Source organism: Acyrthosiphon pisum, chromosome A1 (assembly GCF_005508785.2).
Source record: "Acyrthosiphon pisum isolate AL4f chromosome A1, pea_aphid_22Mar2018_4r6ur, whole genome shotgun sequence".
NCBI classification, from domain to species: domain Eukaryota; kingdom Metazoa; phylum Arthropoda; class Insecta; order Hemiptera; family Aphididae; genus Acyrthosiphon; species Acyrthosiphon pisum.
The window spans coordinates 70,159,515-70,180,957 of record NC_042494.1 but is presented as its reverse complement, the minus strand read 5'-3'; the positions used below and the strand labels follow the sequence as shown (position 1 = coordinate 70,180,957).

The 21,443-nt window shown below is 29.0% G+C and overlaps 1 protein-coding gene and 1 non-coding gene across 2 annotated transcripts in view; both read left to right on the top strand.

The window, feature by feature from the left end:
* The first annotated feature begins 2,868 nt into the window (after window positions 1-2,868).
* Window positions 2,869-3,031, top strand: LOC115033970. The gene has a single exon (XR_003839313.1). It is a non-coding gene; the product is annotated as a U1 spliceosomal RNA (small nuclear RNA).
* A 5,646-nt stretch (window positions 3,032-8,677) lies between these two features.
* The window catches only part of LOC100160728 (zinc metalloproteinase nas-13), a 16,638-nt gene continuing 3,872 nt past the window's right edge, over window positions 8,678-21,443 (top strand). The window contains exons 1-5 of the mRNA XM_008184910.3: window positions 8,678-9,117; window positions 10,334-10,497; window positions 10,599-10,740; window positions 10,816-10,949; window positions 11,326-11,407. Of these exons, the coding sequence (XP_008183132.2) occupies window positions 8,769-9,117; window positions 10,334-10,497; window positions 10,599-10,740; window positions 10,816-10,949; window positions 11,326-11,407 (871 nt within the window). The 5' untranslated portion in view covers window positions 8,678-8,768. The remainder of the gene's footprint in view (window positions 9,118-10,333; window positions 10,498-10,598; window positions 10,741-10,815; window positions 10,950-11,325; window positions 11,408-21,443) is intronic.

Below are 21,443 nucleotides of genomic sequence, written 5' to 3'. Positions count from 1 at the left end.
TCCGAGAGAGAAAGTACTATGCGTTTGGCCGTAGAGTTGCCATAATTTCACGATACAAATCCGGGACAGAGCAAAAAAAAAATAAAAAATATTTTTGAATCATATTAGGTTATCATATTAGTCCTTTATGTATTATAAAAACGAGTAACGACATAATATTATTATTGTATACACCTATTAATTATCAAAAATATTATGTTTCAAATTAATTACTACTGGTTTTCTAGTTTCTACCTCTTATTATAAAATTCAGTTTCAGAACTTTAGTGAGGCCCTTTCACCCAAAACAATTACCTTTTTTATTCAGATTTAGTAATTTATAATACATATTAATTAAAATAAGTATAGCATATTAATATACTATACATTTTATTCTAATTGTAATATACATTTTTCGGCATGTATAGGTATATATATATTTTTAATCTGATATAAAAATATTTAAACAACTTTTTCCTGGATTTTTCCTCAGCGAATTTTCTTATAATATCTTCAAATGAAATATTCACTGTCAAATCATATTCTATTGAAACAATTGATGGGTCATGGATAGGTCAGTCGAGATAAACAGTCGGAAATCTCAAGTGAGCGTCTGCAATCTAAGCTAACATAATCAGTACTGCACCTGCGAAAGTACGTGTTTATTGTTCATCGAACGGTTATATTTATCGCGTCTGCGGATCGTCCGAAAGCACGTTCGATAACGAGTTGCGAGTGAATGCGGCAAGCGACGACCACTTTTCCTGTAATTGAGTCTTGTCTGTTGGTAATAATAAGTATCTAAAATCCATTTTCATATGATATTAAATATTAAATTTAAAATTTATAAGTTATAATAATGTTTTGAAAACAACGAGTTGATACATTTTGGCCCCTTTTAACTTGCAGCCTGGGACTATAGCCCCTCTGGTCCCTAGCCCCCCTTGATCCAGCCATGTTTAAGGCGTCCTAAAATTAATTTTCGGGATACCGGTACCCCAAGTCAAAAACCGGTGACAGTTCTGATTTTTTGGGATGTATGGCAAACAGTTAGGGAATATCATACCTAGATAACCATTTATATTAAGTTTCTTCATCCATACGTATTATCAATATTATAGCCACGATATAGATACAGAATCATAGACCTATAAACTAAGTTCCACGGACTAATATTCTATGAAGCACGCACACGAGCCTGCTCACATGCATCCTCTGGTTGTTCGCCTCAATGATCAGGTACATGAACGTTATTTAATCTATTTTATATGTACATCACGATTTAAAATAGTATCTCAAATCGTGATGTACATGGACGTTAGAGAAAATGTTGATGAGCAGTAGAGGTGCTGCTGGTGGTATATGCCTGTCGGTTGAAAGCACGGCTTAAGAATTAAGATAGAAAACTAATCTATAGATCGTGGTTGATAGTAGGTACTATCTACAAAGTACATTGTGTCCGGACCTGTCAAGTCAAAGAATGAAAACTAATAAAGTAAAAACTATAATATACTTTAGAGGACCATTGTTAATAAACTAGCGAACCAAAATTGATGATATGACTATCAACATTTTCAGAAAAAAAAGTTTTACCAGAATCCATTAAAAATATAGTAGTTGCCATTTGAAAAAATAAAGTTGATTTTGCCATTGGTACACCTGCATGTTTAACAATTTTGAAATTGTTATAAAAAAATTGTTGTTAAAAATAAAGAAACACGTCTTTTGCGTATTAACGAAACTCTATGTCATCGATCTATAATCGTTGAAAAACCCCGCGTATAATGACATAAGATACATCCTGTATAGTACCTTCACAGTTGTAGGTACCCATTAGTTGTACCATAGTATAATCAATGGTTGTACCCATCATGCATTATGACATACCGTGTTAATTCGTGTTACCCATAATTCATAAATCATCATAAAAATATGACACTATCTGTTTTAAAATTGTAAATTAATGTTGATTTTTAATTAAAAAAAGAATTTAGTGAATATTAATTTTATCTTACTAATGAATCGAATAATCGTTGTGTTCTTTATTATCTATGTTGAAGAACGAAGGTTCAAACTCAAAGAAAATATTGAGATAAGAACTTTTCGTTTTTAACTATAAATGAGAAATTTAACATTACCTATAGGCCATAGATTATAGTAAATATAAGGACCGTAATACGGTATTGTTCAATGGTACTATAGAATTAACTAATGGTTTTTTTATTATTCTGCATTCCACAAACTTAAACACTACACAAGTGCAATTTATTTAACTTACGTACCTATAAATAATGTAGCCTCTATGAGCGTTTTGTATAACGTTTTTACCTATGAAATCGACATTGCGACAAATAATTGATCCAAATTCAAATATTACGCTGAATGTATTATTTCATGAAAAATTAACTACACATTTTAATATAGTCACAGACAAGATGTTTTGATATACAACGGACTACCGACTAACGAATTTAGTTTGCAATGCAATAGCAATTGATTTTTAAGTCAACAATATAATATTTAATTACATAAAAAGCCGGTGTTGTGGGACCTATCTCCGATGAACCGACACCGAGGTTCACTGATTGAGCCACCAGGCGTTGAAAAAAAGAACGAAAATTCGTCTGCAGTATTTCGTTCATAGGAAGCGCCACATATCGGCTGACGTTATCGGCTGGCGCTTATCGAACCATCGATGCATGTAACAGAGTCTGTTCAGCTCCACAAACGTTTCCATTATTTACCAAAAGTTTTCGAAACACTGTTGAACCGGTCGCCGGTTACCATTACCGTCGGACGACTGAAATGGTCACCGGTATTTTACGGGTGTGTACCGTTTTGGGGAGGCTAGTGTACAGTGTATAAGGGCTCTGGAATCGAACATCTAGCATACTTACCTGGCGTGGAGGTCAACCGTGATCATAGAGGCGGTTCCTCCAGGGCGAGGCCGATTCATTGCACACAGAATCGGTTGACCCCTGCGAGTATCCCTAATGTGGATACCTCGGGCGCAGAATTTTTGTTAGCTGGGACTGCGTACGCGCCGTCCCTCATATGGAGATATTACATAATACCAGAGGTACGACACTGCGTGTATTGGCAAAATCGGGTGACTGTGGCCTTGGACATGGTCTCCAGGGGGGCGTGGCATATGTTATCATTTAAATAAATCATTTTAACATCATTGTCACAGTCCACAGAATAATAATAATGCCCATTGGCCATTGCCTTGTATCCGTTTTTAAGATTTCGTAACAAAGAGGGATACACGTTGCCAACATTCTATCAGATTACGGATACGGTACAATTTATAGAGTCCAATACTTCATACCGTAGGGATACGTAAACCCACACAGCTGACCGAGTGTCTATTCTATATTGTTCTGTGATAATACTAATACTGGGCACGGTTATCCTACTCTAAAGTAGATAACCGTGATACTAGATAAGCAATAACCAGTCTGACGCTCCTCTATCTGATCGACGACTACCAAAATGTATAGAATACCGATCGGTATTGCTCGAGCAGAGGCCAGAGATGAAACTTTTCTTATCGGAATATCATTACAATAGTATTCCCCCCCCCTCCAAGATTTTTATAACGGTTAACTCATTAAGATTAACATGAATAATAATATAATCAAATTATATACAATCTCGGGAGCAAAAATTTACAATTTGTTTACCACATTGAAAATATAGACTACATAGAATATTGTTCCAGTGTTGGGTAGTAACAAAACGATAATAACGCGTTCCTTTTTTTGTATCACATTACATAATTTCTTAAGAATTTTTTCCATGTAACGAAAATCTCTAATAGTTGCCGTTACAAGTGTTGTGAATTAAAAAAAATAAATACAATAATAATACTGTTAATTATACATTTATACCTATGTATATTTGTATTTAATTTTAAATCGCCACATTTCATTTTTAATGGTTCGAACCACGTAAATTACTAGAAAGGTTAATTATATAAATTATATTTTTAATTAACTTTTCTCGAAATAAATAGAACTTTCCTATAAACCGTCCATAACTAACAAATAGTGGCGTCATTTTTTTTTTTTTTTGGCAAATGCCCCCCCCCCCCCCACCACCGGTCATAAGCGGGCCGATTATGGGCTAGTTTTGGGACATCATATAGCAGCTAAAATAAAGGTAATATATTAAAGTATCCATCTACATAATATTCATTAATTATTTAGTTATTGTTATCTCTCAAAAAAATGGGTTACTTATGCTTATGGGGTTCACTACCACGTCTTTTTTGTCAAAAACTACGGGAACGGTCGAGCCACCTTTTTAATTTTTGTAATTTAAAAATTTAAAATGCAATAAAAATTGTAAAAAATTCAGAATTTTCAACTTAAATATTTAATTAACTAAATATAATTTTAAAAATTTACCTCGACCGATGCCTCGTAGATGTTGTGGAAAAAAAGAATATTTTGTCAGGATGCAAATCGAGTTAATCGTTGCGACGTATTGTTGGAATTAGAATCGTGTTTGAGTGAAAAATAAACATTTTTTTCATGATCACAATATTACATACTCACATTTGCGTGCGAGTGCGTGTGAGAGCCCTCCGTACCGCTACAATTGACCCGCATGGACGCCACACACACTAATAATCATTTACGACTAACACATAGATCTCGGGTGACGACAACGAGTTTAAAAATTGCCTTTAGCTGTTGTAATGAAAAGCTGTTGTAAAAAGTTGTATGCCATTAGCTCAACAATTAGGGTGAATTGACATATTATGAATCTTGATGGTAAGAGCATTATCTGTGTTTTGTTGGAAGTATTTTTACGATAATTCAGTTTTTAAGTAAGTTATGAACATTTTTAATTTACATAATTTACATTTATTATACACGCAACACGCTATAACTCACTTAAAAACTGAATAATCGTAAAAAAACTTCCAACAAAACACAGATAATTCTCTTACCATCAAGATTCATAATATGTCGATTCACCCTAATTGTTAAGCTAATGGCATACAACTTGAATTTCTGAGCGTAAATTTGGTATGTTACGCATTTGTAAGACGCAGACAACACATGCGGGTGGCGTCCTCTTAATTTGTGGTTATACGTTATTATTCTATTCTGTGGTTATACTTTATACAAACGCATAGGCATAACATAGGACATTGTATGTTCTGAATATTTAATTGTGTTTAATTTTAGAGTGAATTGACCTAATAATAAAATTTAAAATTAAGAATATTATCTACTCAATGAGATAGGCATTTTTTATATTTTAATTTTAAAGCGAGTTATGATCTTTTAAAATTGTAAACTGTACAGGGCTAGATTAGTTATACAGAACGTATGCTATAATTTGCTATGCGTTTGTAAGATGGAGACAAAGCATGCTGCATTTTTGTTTTTTCCTGATGCTTTTGAAAATTAATAGGAATTTTCAATTTTGACCTATTAATACACCGATTAGATTCACTTTCCCACACACCATGAAAGATACTGAAGTTGAAAATCGCAGTATTACGTCGACTACTTATCGTGTGAACTCGCTCCGCTCAAAATCTAAAATTAAGTTATAAAGTTTAAGACCTTTTTTTTGGTTTAATTAATTACAATTTATTAAATAAAAATTATATAACTATACTAAAAATCCTGAAACTTTAACTGCGTTATAGTCTCAATTAGCACTTAATCCGGAATCCCGACGGAGATATTATGTGATAACCGGCAATTATTAATTTTTCATTTTTACCCCAGATATATTATGTTATTAATTAAAAAAATTATTCCGTGAAGATTAGCGATTGTTTGCGCCTCCCCAGTCTCCAGCAATGTGTTCAAGGCTCACGCTTCCAGGTTGGGAATCACCGCTCTAATACTAAAGCAATTAACCAAACGCTAATTTGTCATGTTACGTGTGGGCAACATCATAATACTATGTTGATGACATAATTATTGTCTACAGACAACAAGTCTACGACTTACGAAAAATTCACAATTTAAGAATTTATATTATATCAAAAATAAAATAATATCTAAGTTCCAAATACTAATTATTATTTGAATAATTTTTCCAATTTCCAAGTAATTAATATGATATCATTAATTATTACTCAGAATTAATATAACTTAGGTACAAGTGTTGTAAGCGGTTTATAATAAATAAAAAATTAAAAAATGTATTGAAATGCAATTAGTAAAAATGTGGGCGAGTGGGTACCACTCGGCTGTATATATACAGTTCATAGGTGTCAAGTGGGTCACTATACTGTCTATACTTACTGTAATGATTGTAATGGATGTGTTAAATTTGAATCCAATGATAAATTATTGCATACGAAAAATTATTTTGAGTGAGTACGGTCTGTCAGCTTATATTACTATGAATATCTTAGGATACCTATTATTACTATTAAAGTACCTAATTTATTTTACTGTAGGTACAGTAGGTTGAATTGATTTTGGTAAAAACGTTGCATTTAACAATATCAGTGTGTATAAAATATAATAATATACTTTGAAAGTTTCAAGTATCCATTAACCACGAATAATATTTTTAAACTACAACAAAATAAATAAAATCCTAAAAATATCTAATTTCGTCCAAATTTTAAATTAAAATATCAATAAAAAAAAAGGTGGGCAAGTGGATGTTGCTCTGCTGTACAGTATGTTATAACTTATAAGTGGGTCACTGTAATAAATGGTATTAAATTTGAAATCAGTGATATAATATCATTGTTACGAAAACGATTCTGAGTGAAGAGTGGAGACGGTTTGTCAGCCAAAGATATTTTATATAATATTGAATATTGATAATACTATTATTAATGCGATAGCCGGTATGTTGAATTAATATTATTTGTATTTAATAATATACGAATTGAGAAGTTTTAACTTTTTAAGTACTCACGAATAATATTTTTTGAATATAACACAATTAAATCGTTCTTCTTCTTTTAATTTTTAATTATCTAATTTGAACATAAAATAACTATAAAAAAAAACTCCTTTTTTAAATTATTTAGATTTTTTGATGGAACATTGTTTTAAATTTCCAATCCTTAGATATAAATGTTGAACATTTTATACATTTTTAATTACAAAATAATATTTCTAAATTTTAAATTTAATAAATTTAGTCAAAATTTGAACTTTTAATGTTAAGATTTGAAAAGAGAATAATTTATGAATTTCTAACTCAAAATAATTTGCACATTTTCATGATTTTTATGGTGAATGGTATATAATATAGACATTCAGTGAAAATTGCATTTGTTTTAGAGTTACGCCAAAAATCAAAATCGATTTAGCTTAAATATTCCCGTTTTTCCCGGTGATTTTGAAATCTACTGGAAATCTTAAATTTTATTTTCCCAAATGCACCAACTAGATTCACTTTCCCATTGGACAAGATAGGTACTGAATTTGAAAATTGAAGTTATACTACGACTTCTTATCGTGTACAGTGTACACAGATACAAAAAGAAAAATAATAAAACACATATTGTAAAATCAATACATTCATCGCTCTGCGCAGAATCTAAATTTGAACATTTTATAAATTATTAACTACAAAATAATTTGTTAATTTTTTGAAGAAAATGGATCCGTCGGTTATTACATATAAATATAATACAATATTCAAATATTGGTAGGCAGTGAAATATTAGAGTCATCCAAATACCCAGCAATCACTGGAATATTATTTTCATATTTGCTAAAGTTAATTAAATTGTCTACTGATTCAACAATTGATTTAATAGAGCTATTGGAAATAAATATGAAAAATGTACTAACCACCTATTATACATATTAAATTATCACTATTGAATTGATCAATGTTAAAATTCGTCATCACTCATCACTTATGTATTATAACTTATAAAGTATATAATATAGTAAAATATGATTTAAAGAAATATCAGTGTATGTAGTTAATATAGAAATGTATGTATTATTTAATATTTATTTATTTATTTATTTAGTCTTGTAAGTTGCAAAAGTAGAGTACTTAATAATATAGTTTACTATTTTTTTTTTAATAATATTATTACGTAGTACACTAGTACCTACTTATTTGTTCTACATTTGAGTATCTATAAAGTAAGTTTATTGTTAATTCTATTCATACTATAGAGTAATAAGTTTACACTTAAAAGTTAAAACTTAAAGGTATTGGCCACTGGCAGGTTCTTGAATTAATTAAAATACTATTGGTATAGGCACCTATACATATTTTATGATTCGTGTCGTTGTATTGTGTCACGTAGTCCGTGTAAATAGATATGAGGTAGATACCTCTTTTAAAACACTATAACACTATATTCTTAGAATTATTTCCGTTTCTGTTATATTATATGTTAGTAATTATGCACTTGTATTGTAAATTTTAACACCGAATAAACACTGAACACGAAAACGTCCTAATTAAACGAAATTTTATCTTAATAAAGGGATCTTTATTATAAACCACCTTTAAACGGTCTAAACGATTTGCTAAGTGGCGTACGTTTCTTTGAAAAATATCTTGTCGTCTTGTCACGTTATCACCTCAATTTCCGTACGTATTTTAAATATATACCTACTAAAAAAAAATTACAACACATTGGACACAGTGGCTTGTTTTCTTAATCGACCCAGTGAATATTATCTAAGTTAATTAACTCTGTTCTACATTAGGTATATAAAAACACAAACACTTCGCATCGACCGTCGTAGTGTTAAAGCCGTTGCGAAACAAGATAAACATTAATTTATTATTTTATTTTCGTCCATTTGAAAAAAAAGGATATGAAAGTGTTTTTGTGGTTCGTAGCGGTTTGTTTGCCACTGGCGCTGACACAGCCCGTGAATTTGCGGGCCGAAGAAGAGGAAGAGAACGAAGTTGACAATAGCAGTGATTCGGACTTGTACAATGGTCTAATGCATTTAGGCGCAGCAATTTTTGGTACTCCAGATGTCAAGTCGGGTGAAGCAGTGTCGACGTGGAAAGAGACTAGTCAACTGAACCCCGAAGAGATGGGTGAATACGCCGAGGGTGACATATTACACCCGATTGGAAATGCTAGGAATGGATTGAAAGCTGTATCGTCTAGATGGCCTAAAGGCGTCATCCCCTACGAAATCAGTCCATCTTTTGGTAAAAGCAATATAATACGTACTGCACATACATAATTACATAATACATAAATAATATGTAGTATAGAATAAAATCAATATAATAGCACAACTATAAATTATATTGCATTAAAATTAATATTATAAATGATTTTTTAAATTATATCATAGTTGTATTTAATATTTATATTATAATATAATAATAATATGTACTTAATATTGGTATTAGGTATAATAACTGACTACAGTTGGCTATAGACATTGATGTCAGTTTTTTATTGTTCAAATTAACGTAATTAATACCTATACCTATCTAAGTAATTTGTATAGGTTTTTTTCTAAAGTATTTTAAAATTATAGAATAAAATAACCACTAAATTAATTTAAATTGTGATTGGAGCACCCCCGAGTACAACAATATGTCTACAGTATTTATTTTTCTTTACAAATATGTCCATAGTCCACTAAATTAAAATTCTTAACATTTGCACAAGGAAAATGTAAGTAAAACATATCATTACATTTCTGATCAGTATATATTATACCCGACACACTGATATTATATTAAGGATCAAAATAGCAAAAAAAAACATTAAATGCAATTTTTACGTAACAAGATAAGCTTATATTATATTGGTTCAGGCCCGTCGCTATAAAAGCATGCGTTGCTTTAAGGCAGCATACAATTAAAAAAAAAAAAATGAGGGTGGAAAAATCAAATAAAATATATATCGGTAAAGTATAGTGTCATTAAAATGTTCACTTTAGGGCGGAAAATTTTTTAACGACGGGTCAGTATAAGCTATACCTACATTACTGATTATACTATAATATATTATGAAGAAAAACTATAACCAAGCTTTACATACCTACTACTTTTTACTACCTACCTATTTTGAATGTTATTTTCTTGAATTTTTCTTTTTCAGTTAATAGTTTTAACATAGGAATTTGAATAGGGTTTAACTAACCCGTTTGTATTTCAATAAAATAAAATAAAATTTATAAATATACTCTTTCTTCTCCGAAAACCTGATTTCTTTTTTTTTGACAAATTAAAATCAATAACCTCGGGAAAGCAGTTTTATTTTACAATTTAAAATCCATAATAATATAGTTTTGGGCTTTTGCATGTTTAATATGTAGTAGATTTTGTTGTATTAATATGCATTACGTAAAATGAAAGCAATTTAATTACATCAAAATGTATAGGTATGTGTATTATATGATTAATCTAGGGTCTAGTGATAGACAGTTGATATTGAGTTCAATTGATGAATACAAAAAACTAACGTGTCTAAAATTCACACCCAGAACCTCTTATGACACTGATTACATTTACTTCACTAATGGTAATACGGGATGTTGGTCATCAGTCGGAAAAATCGGAGGAAGACAAGAAGTATATATAATTTGTTATCTAATATAATATACTGCACGCAATATTATAATACTATAGAGTATAGAACACTATTTCAATTAATCTATATCATAATTGTATAGGTGAATCTACAAAGTCCGGGATGTTTGTCGAAGAAGGGTACAGTAATGCACGAAATGCTTCACGCTGCTGGATTCATGCATGAACAGAACAGACCAGACAGGGATAAGTTCGTCACCGTCAACTATAACAATATCCAATCGGGTTAGAATGCAGAATAATTTGTCTTTTAAACTGTGGGGTTGAAACCATTTTTTTAATACTCCTGTGTATTTTCAGGTAGAGAAAATAATTTTGAAAAAGCCCAGAGTTCGATGATTGACAGCCAAGGTATAGGCTACGACTATCGTAGCGTAATGCACTATTCGGCCAATGCTTTTTCGAAAAATGGTCAAGCGACCATCGATCCGAAGGTATATATTTTATGCATATAATATATTATAGTCATATAGTTATATAGAATATAGATTATAGTTTCGATATATCATATGTCTGAAATAAAATTATTTCCCCCTTTTTAAAATATACGATAATTTAAATTGTTCGATATGTCGGATTTAGTTTTGGCATTTTAACCGTTGAGGCCCTAAGAGTCTATTATATGCGAATGTCTATCATTGCTATACATTTGAATCGTTGATTTTATTGGATGTATATGATAGTAATATTATAGTATATATAACATATATATACTATATACCTATATTAATACATATTATTTTATAATAATATAGATTATAGAGTATAGACTTCATCATTTATTAAATGAGTTTTTTTAATAATATTTAGACACGAGGAGTGACAATGGGTCAGAGAGAAGGTTTAAGCAGAAAAGATATTCAAAAGATTCAAAAGATGTACAATTGCAAAAGTAAGAGACAGCAATCTTCTTCATCTATCGACTAAAACTATACTACATTTTACAAGCATTTTCTGTGTTAGAAACAAACAGTGAAGTATTTTCACCGTTATGTGTATTTTGATTTACTTATAAAGTTATAAATTTTAATTATTTGAAAACAAATAAATTAACTAGTTAAGTAAAAAAACATGTTATATAAGTATATCATTCATATATGTAGGCTATCTACAATTATATAATATATTATATTTATTTGCGAAAAAACGTTTGCTTGTTCTTTAGTGTACATCTATATCAATAACTTATGTAGACAACATTAATGAATGCCAGATTTCATTGATTTATTTAAACCAATTATGTTAGTTACGTTAGTTGTTAGCTGACATATTATAGTTATAGGAGCTTAATAGTTAATATGTATATGAAATGGAAGATATAGGAATTTATATATTAGCATATATTCATACCCAATATTATTTTTTTCTCTAGAGACTAAAAAAGCTTAATTTTAAAAACAAAATGTGTAGGTTATTTTCAATAAATGTGATGATTTGGGAATTTGTATTTTAATTTTTTTCTTACGCTAATAATAATCAAAATATGTGCCTCTATTATAGTGCAAAATATATTGCTCTTCTCGGTTTGTTATAGATTTTGGGTAGACTTTTCATCACAAATTCTGTATAACAAGTACTAAATTATACTAAAATACCAGATGATGGCTATAAAATGATTGGTGATTGTTAAATCGAGTACCAACATCTAATATCAGCTATATATATATAGTTCATATTATAGTATTATTATTTTAGTTTCATGTTACAACAAACGTATTACTTGAGAGAGACATAACATGTTTAAGGTATCTATGGGGCTTTGGCCTATACAAATAAAGTAGGTACCTACGCTCACCTATACAGCATAATATATATAATTTTAACAGTTTATTAATAACTACCTACATAATAACTTGTAAGGGTGTGTACAATTTTTGATTAGCCTTTATAATAGTTAAATATATATATTAATACGGTTACCTATACAGAATTATAGCTAAATATTTTTACTAATCTTCATAAATTCATAAAATAATGAAACGTATATAAATGGCGCTATAATAAACTCAGATAACTAAATAAACCAAATAACATACAGATTATGTGTGTTTCATTATGTATGTTTTAGTCTTCTGCTCTTTCTCCCCTCTGTCCAAAGTTTACAACTTTTATAGTTACATAATTATATAAATATACTCAATGGTAATTAATAATTCAACTTTTAAAATATTTACATAAATTAGCACTAAACTATTAGGTTATCTCAGAATTTTAAGTAACACGAAATCAAAAAAAAAATATAATTCTATAACATTATTAGTGTTGGCAAACAAGAATGGTAAATGGCCAACTTCCCCTCGGAAATTTAACCACCGGCTATTTTCGGTGTAGTAGGTCATTTCCCCCCTGTATAGCTTTTTTATTCAAGGAAATATTTTGAAATTTATTCTGTTTAATTTTATAACGCATAAATATAAAATTAAATGTTAGACAAAAAAAAGATAGTATTTCTTATTATATTCTAATTCCTAATACTTGTTTGAAAATATGGAGGGGAAATGTCCGAATTAAAAAACCTCCCACTACACGGAGTGTACTACTACTACACGGGTGGAATAAATATACTCTATGGTACTTACTATAAAAGTATAATAAAGGACAAAGGTGTCTATTAAATAAGTACATTAATAATTATCATAACATTATTTAGGAAAAAAATTTTTGACGGTGACAGACACGGTATGATAGTTAAAGGCTTAAGTATATTCTTAGAATAAAACCGATCATTATGATTATAACATTATTCCAAAATAATATACATAATATATATCTAATAAATTATAAAAATGAAGTACCAACACAGAAATGCAGAATAAATTTCAAACATAAGAATAAAGCAAGAAATAAATAATAATTTTATATTAAGTATTATAAACTATTATTAGGTACCTTATAATATTATATAGGTTATAGGTGTAATTAATACCTCATAAAAATGATTAATAACCATCACCATTCACCGTCGATAGATTCTATCGTCAATTAGTCATAATTATAGGCTCGTTGACAATTTTTAAGTTCTATTTAGTATTCAATATATAAGGTTATATAGGTTATTCTAATTTTGTATTTAATTAATTGATAACGAACGTTATTGCCAAAAATTAAATTACCATAAAACAATTTATAAGCCATTAAACAGTTATAACTTTGAAGATACAACATACATTATTGTACATAGCTAATATAGTACCTATACAATATGTTTAATGTAATATATATATATAATATAATATAATATAATATAGTATACTATAAAGTATGAAGAATCATACACTAAATTTACACGATCCAGCATATGATTATGATTTATTATTCCTGGTAATTGATAGTACAGGGATATAATAATAATAATAATTGTATATACCAGGGATGGCGAACCTATGTCTTATTGCTTGCATTATTTCAGTGACACGCCAATTTCAAATATAATTCATAATTTTTACTTCGCTTTTCAAAAAAATAATTGATAATTTGAAACTATCTTTAACTTATTATTGGAATATATCGTAAGATATTGCAATCTGTACTTTCCATTTCCTAAGCTCGTAAACGATAAGATTAGATTATCAATAAATTCGTTTTTCGCGTTTACGTAGGTACAACAGAACAGTCAACAGATAACAGATAGTTTCAGATGCCTTACATGACGGCTAAAAAAAAAAAAGGTCTGCAAAGGTATTACTGCTACATTAAAAAATATTGGAATATTGGGGTATTTGTGTAAGATGCTAATAAAATAAGGGTGCTTTTATGATTTACCTGAAGATTTAAGATTGAAATGTTTGGGGCTTGTTAGTTGTTAATATTCGATGTTTTCGACGAGCCCCTAGCGTGTACCTGTAAGACGTATACTTGGTACATAATGGTTTGAAGAGAATTTATTGTGTGTAAGTATATTGCATGTCTGTATTAAAAAATGGTCCACTCGTTTAAAAAATAAAATAAATAAATGAGTAGGTAGTTTATTATATTCAAGTTGACATATTTGGATATTGGATGTTAGAAGATAACGACGGAGAGTCGCATGCTTCTGTGTTATTTGGTTGCTTCCTCTTAGTATTTATAATATGTGCAGCCCGGGTGAGGCATCGAACAAGTATCGCTCTTGAGACTTGAGTAACGAGTACTTTGTGGCAGTGGTAGTGGTTGGTCGTCGATGGTTATAGAATGATGGTTGAGCCGTTAAGGGACATTCTCTGAATTATTGTAAAGTGAAACAGCAATATAGCTTTAGCTATAACTATAATTTTCCTTTCATTGTATACTAACGAAAAAAAATAAGATCGAACTGAGTGGCAATGAGGTTAGTTGTCAGCTAAGTATACTATAATGGAGTGTTAGGAGATGAAAGTCAAACAGCAACGTCTAGGTTTTTGTATGATATTTTAATTTTAAGGAAAATTATGAGCAATTGGAATTTTATTTTTGTATACTTCAATAATAAATTTAAAATTAAATAAAGCTTACGTGAGGTCCTAGATATAATATTTTTACCTTAAATTAATAATATGTCAATAATCGCTCTAAATGACTCTAAATAGCTAAAGTAAAACGGATTATTCTGAGCAAAAAAATTATGGGATAAGACAACACATACAGTTTATCGTTCTCATGCGGCTCATGTGGGAGGTACAAGTGTAGTCCTCTTATTTCTTAAGAGTAGTTAAACCTTGAGATCTTATCATCATTTATCAATATACAATTAGTATATTATAGATTTTCACATTATGTAGGATCTGTTTAATAATCATTTATATTCTGTATAATAGTAATATTAATAAGTGTGTAGGTAAACAAATGTTCTTTGTTTTAATTTTATTAAATTCTTCATTTTAAAATTATGCAGGAACTAGTTAACTGTAATGGGTCCTAAAATATATGGTGCTGTATAGCACCCATATCATCATCCATAAGTATTGAACACAAAATTAACTATGGTCTATGACAGTGGTTCCCAACCCATGGGCCTGACGCGCCGGGGCACACTTAAGGGCCGCGGGCCGTGGTCAACGTGGTACTTGGCCGTGGATGCTGGTCGAGGGTCCAAGCAAAGGGTCGGTAAATTTTAATAGACATCAACATCGAGATTTTTATATGATTTTATACAGTAAGTCTATATTTTTAGTAATATTAGGTAATTTTTAAATTTTAATCAACTATAATTAAAAGCCTCTTATATTCGTCACATGAGTATACGTGCTTTAATGCTTATATCTTATGCCCGTGTACTATAGGTCCTTGAAAGTTTTTTTAACACAATTCGTAGTCTGCATAACTAAAAAGGTTGGGAACCGCTGGTCTATGATATATACTTTAGAGCATAGACGCAGATAGGGAGAGGGTTTTAGGGGCTAAGCCAGTGTCGCAATTAGCAGAGGTGCTGGGGGTGCACTACACCCACAAAAGGTCCCCATCATCATATTTAAGGGGACCTTTTCAGACACAAAGGAGTTTAGATTTTAAACTAATATGAACTTTTATTCCAATTTACAACACATGATGAAAATTGAAATTTTTCGATACTTGCAACACGCGTCCAACATCCTAATATTATGTTTATGTAATATGTTATTACTTATTATAGTAGTTATTATACTTACGAAGATAACATTTTATACAATATTTTATACAATACATTTTTAACTATATAACTTGGCCTCACAAATAAAACTTTATTGGTATTCATAGAAAAAAAACTAAAAAAATTGAAATTGAAATTATCCATAAACAGCTCAAAACGAGTCAAAATATTTTGAAAATTTTATGAAGTATAGGAATTGATATAATAAACATTTAGTGAAATTTTCATGTATCTACAGTTATTCGTCTTTGAATTACAAAAAAATCTTAGATTTAAAAAGATAATTTTTTATGAATTTCTAACACAAATTTATTGAAACATTTTCGTGAATTTTACGCATGTTGTGAATATTTAACTTTAATTGGTTATAAAAAAAAATTATGACTATAGATTTTTAATATTTTTCATCTGTCTTTGAAACAATATATTAGGAGCTGTCTATTAAATTTTCAAGTTTTTTTGCCCAACACATAATATTTTATTGATATTTATAGAATAAAAAACTGAAAAAATTGGAAACTGAAAATATCCGTAAACAGCTCAAAATAAGTCAAAATATTTTTAAAATGTCATGATTTATAGAAAATTCTAATATAAACATTCAGTCTATATTACATATTGGTATCTACGGTCATTTGTTTTAGAGTTACATCAAAACCCAAAATCGATTTTGTCGAAAACCGATTTTGCTTAAGAATTCCCGTTTTTCCTTAATTTTTCTTTTATTTTTCACGGCACTTTTGAAAACTATTTGGAATTTTTTACTTTTGACTCCCCCAAAGTACAGAAAAGATACTGTTGAAGAAATCTAAACATTTTTACCGTCTTAAAAAGTGATGACAGTCACAGAGACAAAATAAATACATAATAAGACACATCATTGTAAAATTCATCGAGCGCTCAGAATCTAAAATATCAACTGAGATGAAAACACGTCATAATGGTTTACATTTCGAATGCATGGCTGTGCAGCATAAATTACTTGATATATTTTTGTAAGTAAAATTAATTCAAATAAAGTGATAAAAATTGTTTTGCTTTTTAAAATTTTACTTGGTATGCACTATGTATAGACATTATTTGAAGAGCCAAAATAAAAATGTTTAACCTCCTGAGATGGGAAACCATGTGTCTTTATTATTTTCTGGGTTTTTTTTTGTTACCATGGAGTTGTAAGCACACCCTTAATTGCGCTTTTGGTGCTATGCAATTTTTCAAGACAAAAGTTTTGCAAATAAGGGGCCCCAAAATTTGACTCGCACCTGGGCACTTTAATCTCTAGTTGTGGCACTGAGTTAAGCCCCCCAATACCCCCCCCCCCCCAAACATTTCCTATATTTTGTGTTAAGCTTATTCAATATTATCAAAGTAAGGGTTTAGCCGCCCCAAATCCCAAACGCTATTTGCGCTTATATTTTAGAGTTAAGAGGGTAATTTTGAAAATCGTGATATAAAAATTACGCTAATAAATGTTATCAACCTCAGTTTTAGATTTAATCTTGTACAGTTATATTCAGTATCGGTTTTGGAATCCAATAATAAATTGTAATAATAAATTGTTGTTGATTTAAAATTGAAATATATAGGTAGGTACATCCTTTGATGACTCTCTCATCATATCTCTCTGTATATATATGTATAAATGTATAGTATAAATAATTCATGTCAGTAAATTCTAAATTGTTTCAACCTATAAAATACTGTATAGGTATATTATATAATATATATAACTAGCTGCCCGACCTTCCTCCGGAAGAAATTATTTTTTTATAATTTAATTAAAAAATATAAGACTATTTTTTGGCTATACAAATAATATAATATAATTACATATTGTAGTTATTGTTATTGCTAATTTCTGAAAATAATATATCCTACATTTTGAATTCAACCACTGGAGTGGTAAATTTTTTTCTTTTTATTTTAGAATAGAGATAAGGTAGAAAAATATGAAACAATAAATTATTTATTCTATGAATAATATTTATTTCAAATGGAAAAATGCAAGTGCAAACAAATAAATAATTAATAATAATAGATAAACAAACAAACCGGTTTCCTTCGTCACCACAATCAAGTTAGATTCTTATATTATATATAGATAATAATATACCTAACACCAATATGAATACATACCGTAGTTTACACTGTGGTGGCGATTAAACTATAAGATAGTAAAATATAAATATGGTTTATAATAATATATGAGTACCTATCCAATATTATTCTAAGGATAATGGCCCTTATATTATGATGTCTATAAAGGCTATAGCCATATAGGTACTTTTTAACAAACGTCTGGTGCCTTGTGGTCATAGCAGGCGCGGATTCAGGGGGGGGGGCTATGGGTGCTCGGGCACCCCCTGTCGTCTAAGCCACTAATAAAATAAATTTGTATAATAATCTAAATTTTAGATTCTAAAATATAAAGGTGTAAACATTTTTTTTTTAAATTCTGATCGGAGCAATGATGTGTTTTTTTTAAATTTTTTTCTTTGTTTCTGTCATCGCCGTATTTGGGCCTTGGGGCAGTACAACTGCTTCGATTTTCTTCAACAGTATCTCCATCGATGGGAAAGTGAATCTAGTTGGTTCATTCAGAAGGTCAAAATTTAAAATTAAAATAGTTTTAAAAGCGCCGGGAAAAATAAAATTAAAATTATGGAAAACGGGAATTTTTAAACAAAATCGGTTTTCGACGAAATCAATTCTGGTTTTTTGGTGTAACTCAAAAAAAAATAACCAGATACATGGAATTTTCACTGAATGTTTATATTAGCATTTTCTATACACGATAAAATTTTCAAAATATTTATTTTAAACATTTTTAGTTTCTAATTTTATAAGTATTTTAGATTTTGAGTAGAACGATGAATGTATTGATTTTACAATGATGTGTGTTTTTTTTTTTAAATTTTTAAATTTTTTTAAAATTTTAAAATTTATTTTTGTGTCTGTGTAAATTTAAAATCCCCAGTAATAATTACAAGATTCCTTATAAGATTATCTACCTTTATCAAACAAAAAATATCTATAAGAAAGTCAAATTAAATTTTTATGATCGTTTGAAATTCATATTTTTACAACATTTGATATTCACTCGATTTCTCATGTAGCGATTTCCTTATTTTGTTGTAATTCAAAAACGAATAACTGTAGATACATGAAAATTTTACTGAATGTTTATATTAGCATTTCCTATACACCATACAATTTTGAAAATATTTTGACTCTTTTTGAGCTGTTTACGGACATTATCAGTTTTCATTTTTTTTAGTTTTTTTTTCTATAAACATCAATAAAATTTTATTTGTTTGGTAAAAATGCGTGAAAATTTAATGCAAGGCTCCTGATATATTGTTACAATAGCAATTGTAAAATATAAAAATACATAGGCACACATTTTTTTTATAAGCATTTGAAGTTGAAATTTTGACAAAATTTATCAAATTTAAAATTGAATAATTATTTTGTAGTTAAAAATTTATAAAATGTTCAACTTTTATATCTAAAGATTGAAAATTTAAAGCAAGATTCCACGTAAATATTTAATTCTGTTACCAAAAATTCTAAGAAATACATAAGCACAGTTTATTTTTATAGTCATTTTAAGTTCAAATTTGGACGAAATTACATATTAAAAAACCTGGAATAAATATTTTATTTATTTTGTTGTGATTGTAATGATTGTATAATATTATTTGTGGGTACTTGAAACTTCTAAAGTATACTATTATATATCTATGATAGTACCACGGTTTGTTGTTGATGTATAACGCGTTACCTGATGGATATTGTGATATGATTAATTTTGAATTTATTATTAATACCATAGATAAGTATTTAAGATACCTTATACCTAGACTGACATACCGTCTCCGCTCAGAATCGTTTTTCTTATACAGTGATATTATATCATTGAATTCAAATTTAATACTGTCCATTATACAGTGACCCACTTGTAACGTACTGTACAGCAGAGCGACATCCACTTACCCACCTTTTTTTCTATGAATGTCAATAACATTTTAATGTTTGAAAATTTATTTTACATTATTACAATGGCAGTTGAAAAATTTTAAAAACTAAGTCACAATTTTTTCTTATAAGCATTTAAAGTTCAAATGTTGACAAAATACATAAAAATAACGAAAATGCACACGTACAAATTATTTTGAGTTAGAAATTCATAAAAATTTTTATTTTTGAATCTAAAATTATAAAATTTAATACAAGATTTCTCATTAATACCTATGTTTACCTTTATCAAAAAAAAAATATCTACCGGGAAGTTAAATTAAATTTTTACATCGTTATATATTTTCTGGATTTCTCATGTAGGCATGAGTAGGCGTGTACCAAATTTTCTTATTTTCTTGTAATTCAAACACGAATACTTGAAGATATACTTAAAATTTACATCATATATAACATCTTATCAATTCCCATACTTGATAAAATGTACAAAATATTTTGAGCCGTCTTGAGCTGTTTAATGACATTTTATATTTTAAACGCTCAGAACCGTTTTTCTTATACAATGATATTGTATCATTGAATTCAAATTTAACATCATCCATTACAGACTATACTGCAGTGATCCAATTGTAACCTAATGTAAAGCAGAGCGACACCTACTTGCCCACCTTTTTTTTTAGCACCCCCTGTTAAAATCTTCTGGATCCGCGCCTTATGGATCTTGGCCATAGGTACCTTTTTTTTTTTTTTTTGTGATGGTATCACGGCGCTACAGGGGGGCACTTCACCCGTTAGGGCCGTCCTTCCCCCTTGGCCATAGGTACCTAATAGTAGTACAATAAAATCACATGTTTGTATTTTTAATTGTAAACATTATACTGTCTTTTATTTTTCATCAGATGAGCGCCATTATTTTAATTTGTAGATACTCAAAGTTTATTATCAATTTCAGTTATTTATTTTTAAAATTTAATATAATATTAACAAGTGTTATACATTATATACATTATGGCGTATTTTGTTTTTAAATTAGAAAATATTAGGCATTTCGTGTAAATGGAACTATGTTAATGATAATGTTTGACTATTTATACAAAACAATAATCTTTACAAAAAAATATTACTTTATGTTTTTTTTTAATTGGAAATATTATTAAATCAAAATTAAAATATGACAATTGATTTTTAAATAAGAATTAAGTGGAAAAATTAACAAGTTTTAAAAATGATATATAAAGGTATCAGTTCTTTTTAATAAAGTTCCATTCAGCCATAATAATTTATCAGGTTTAATATCCAATATTTAATATTTATAGCTACAAAATCAAAAATATAAGATTCTATTGAAAAACTAAAATATGCTAAT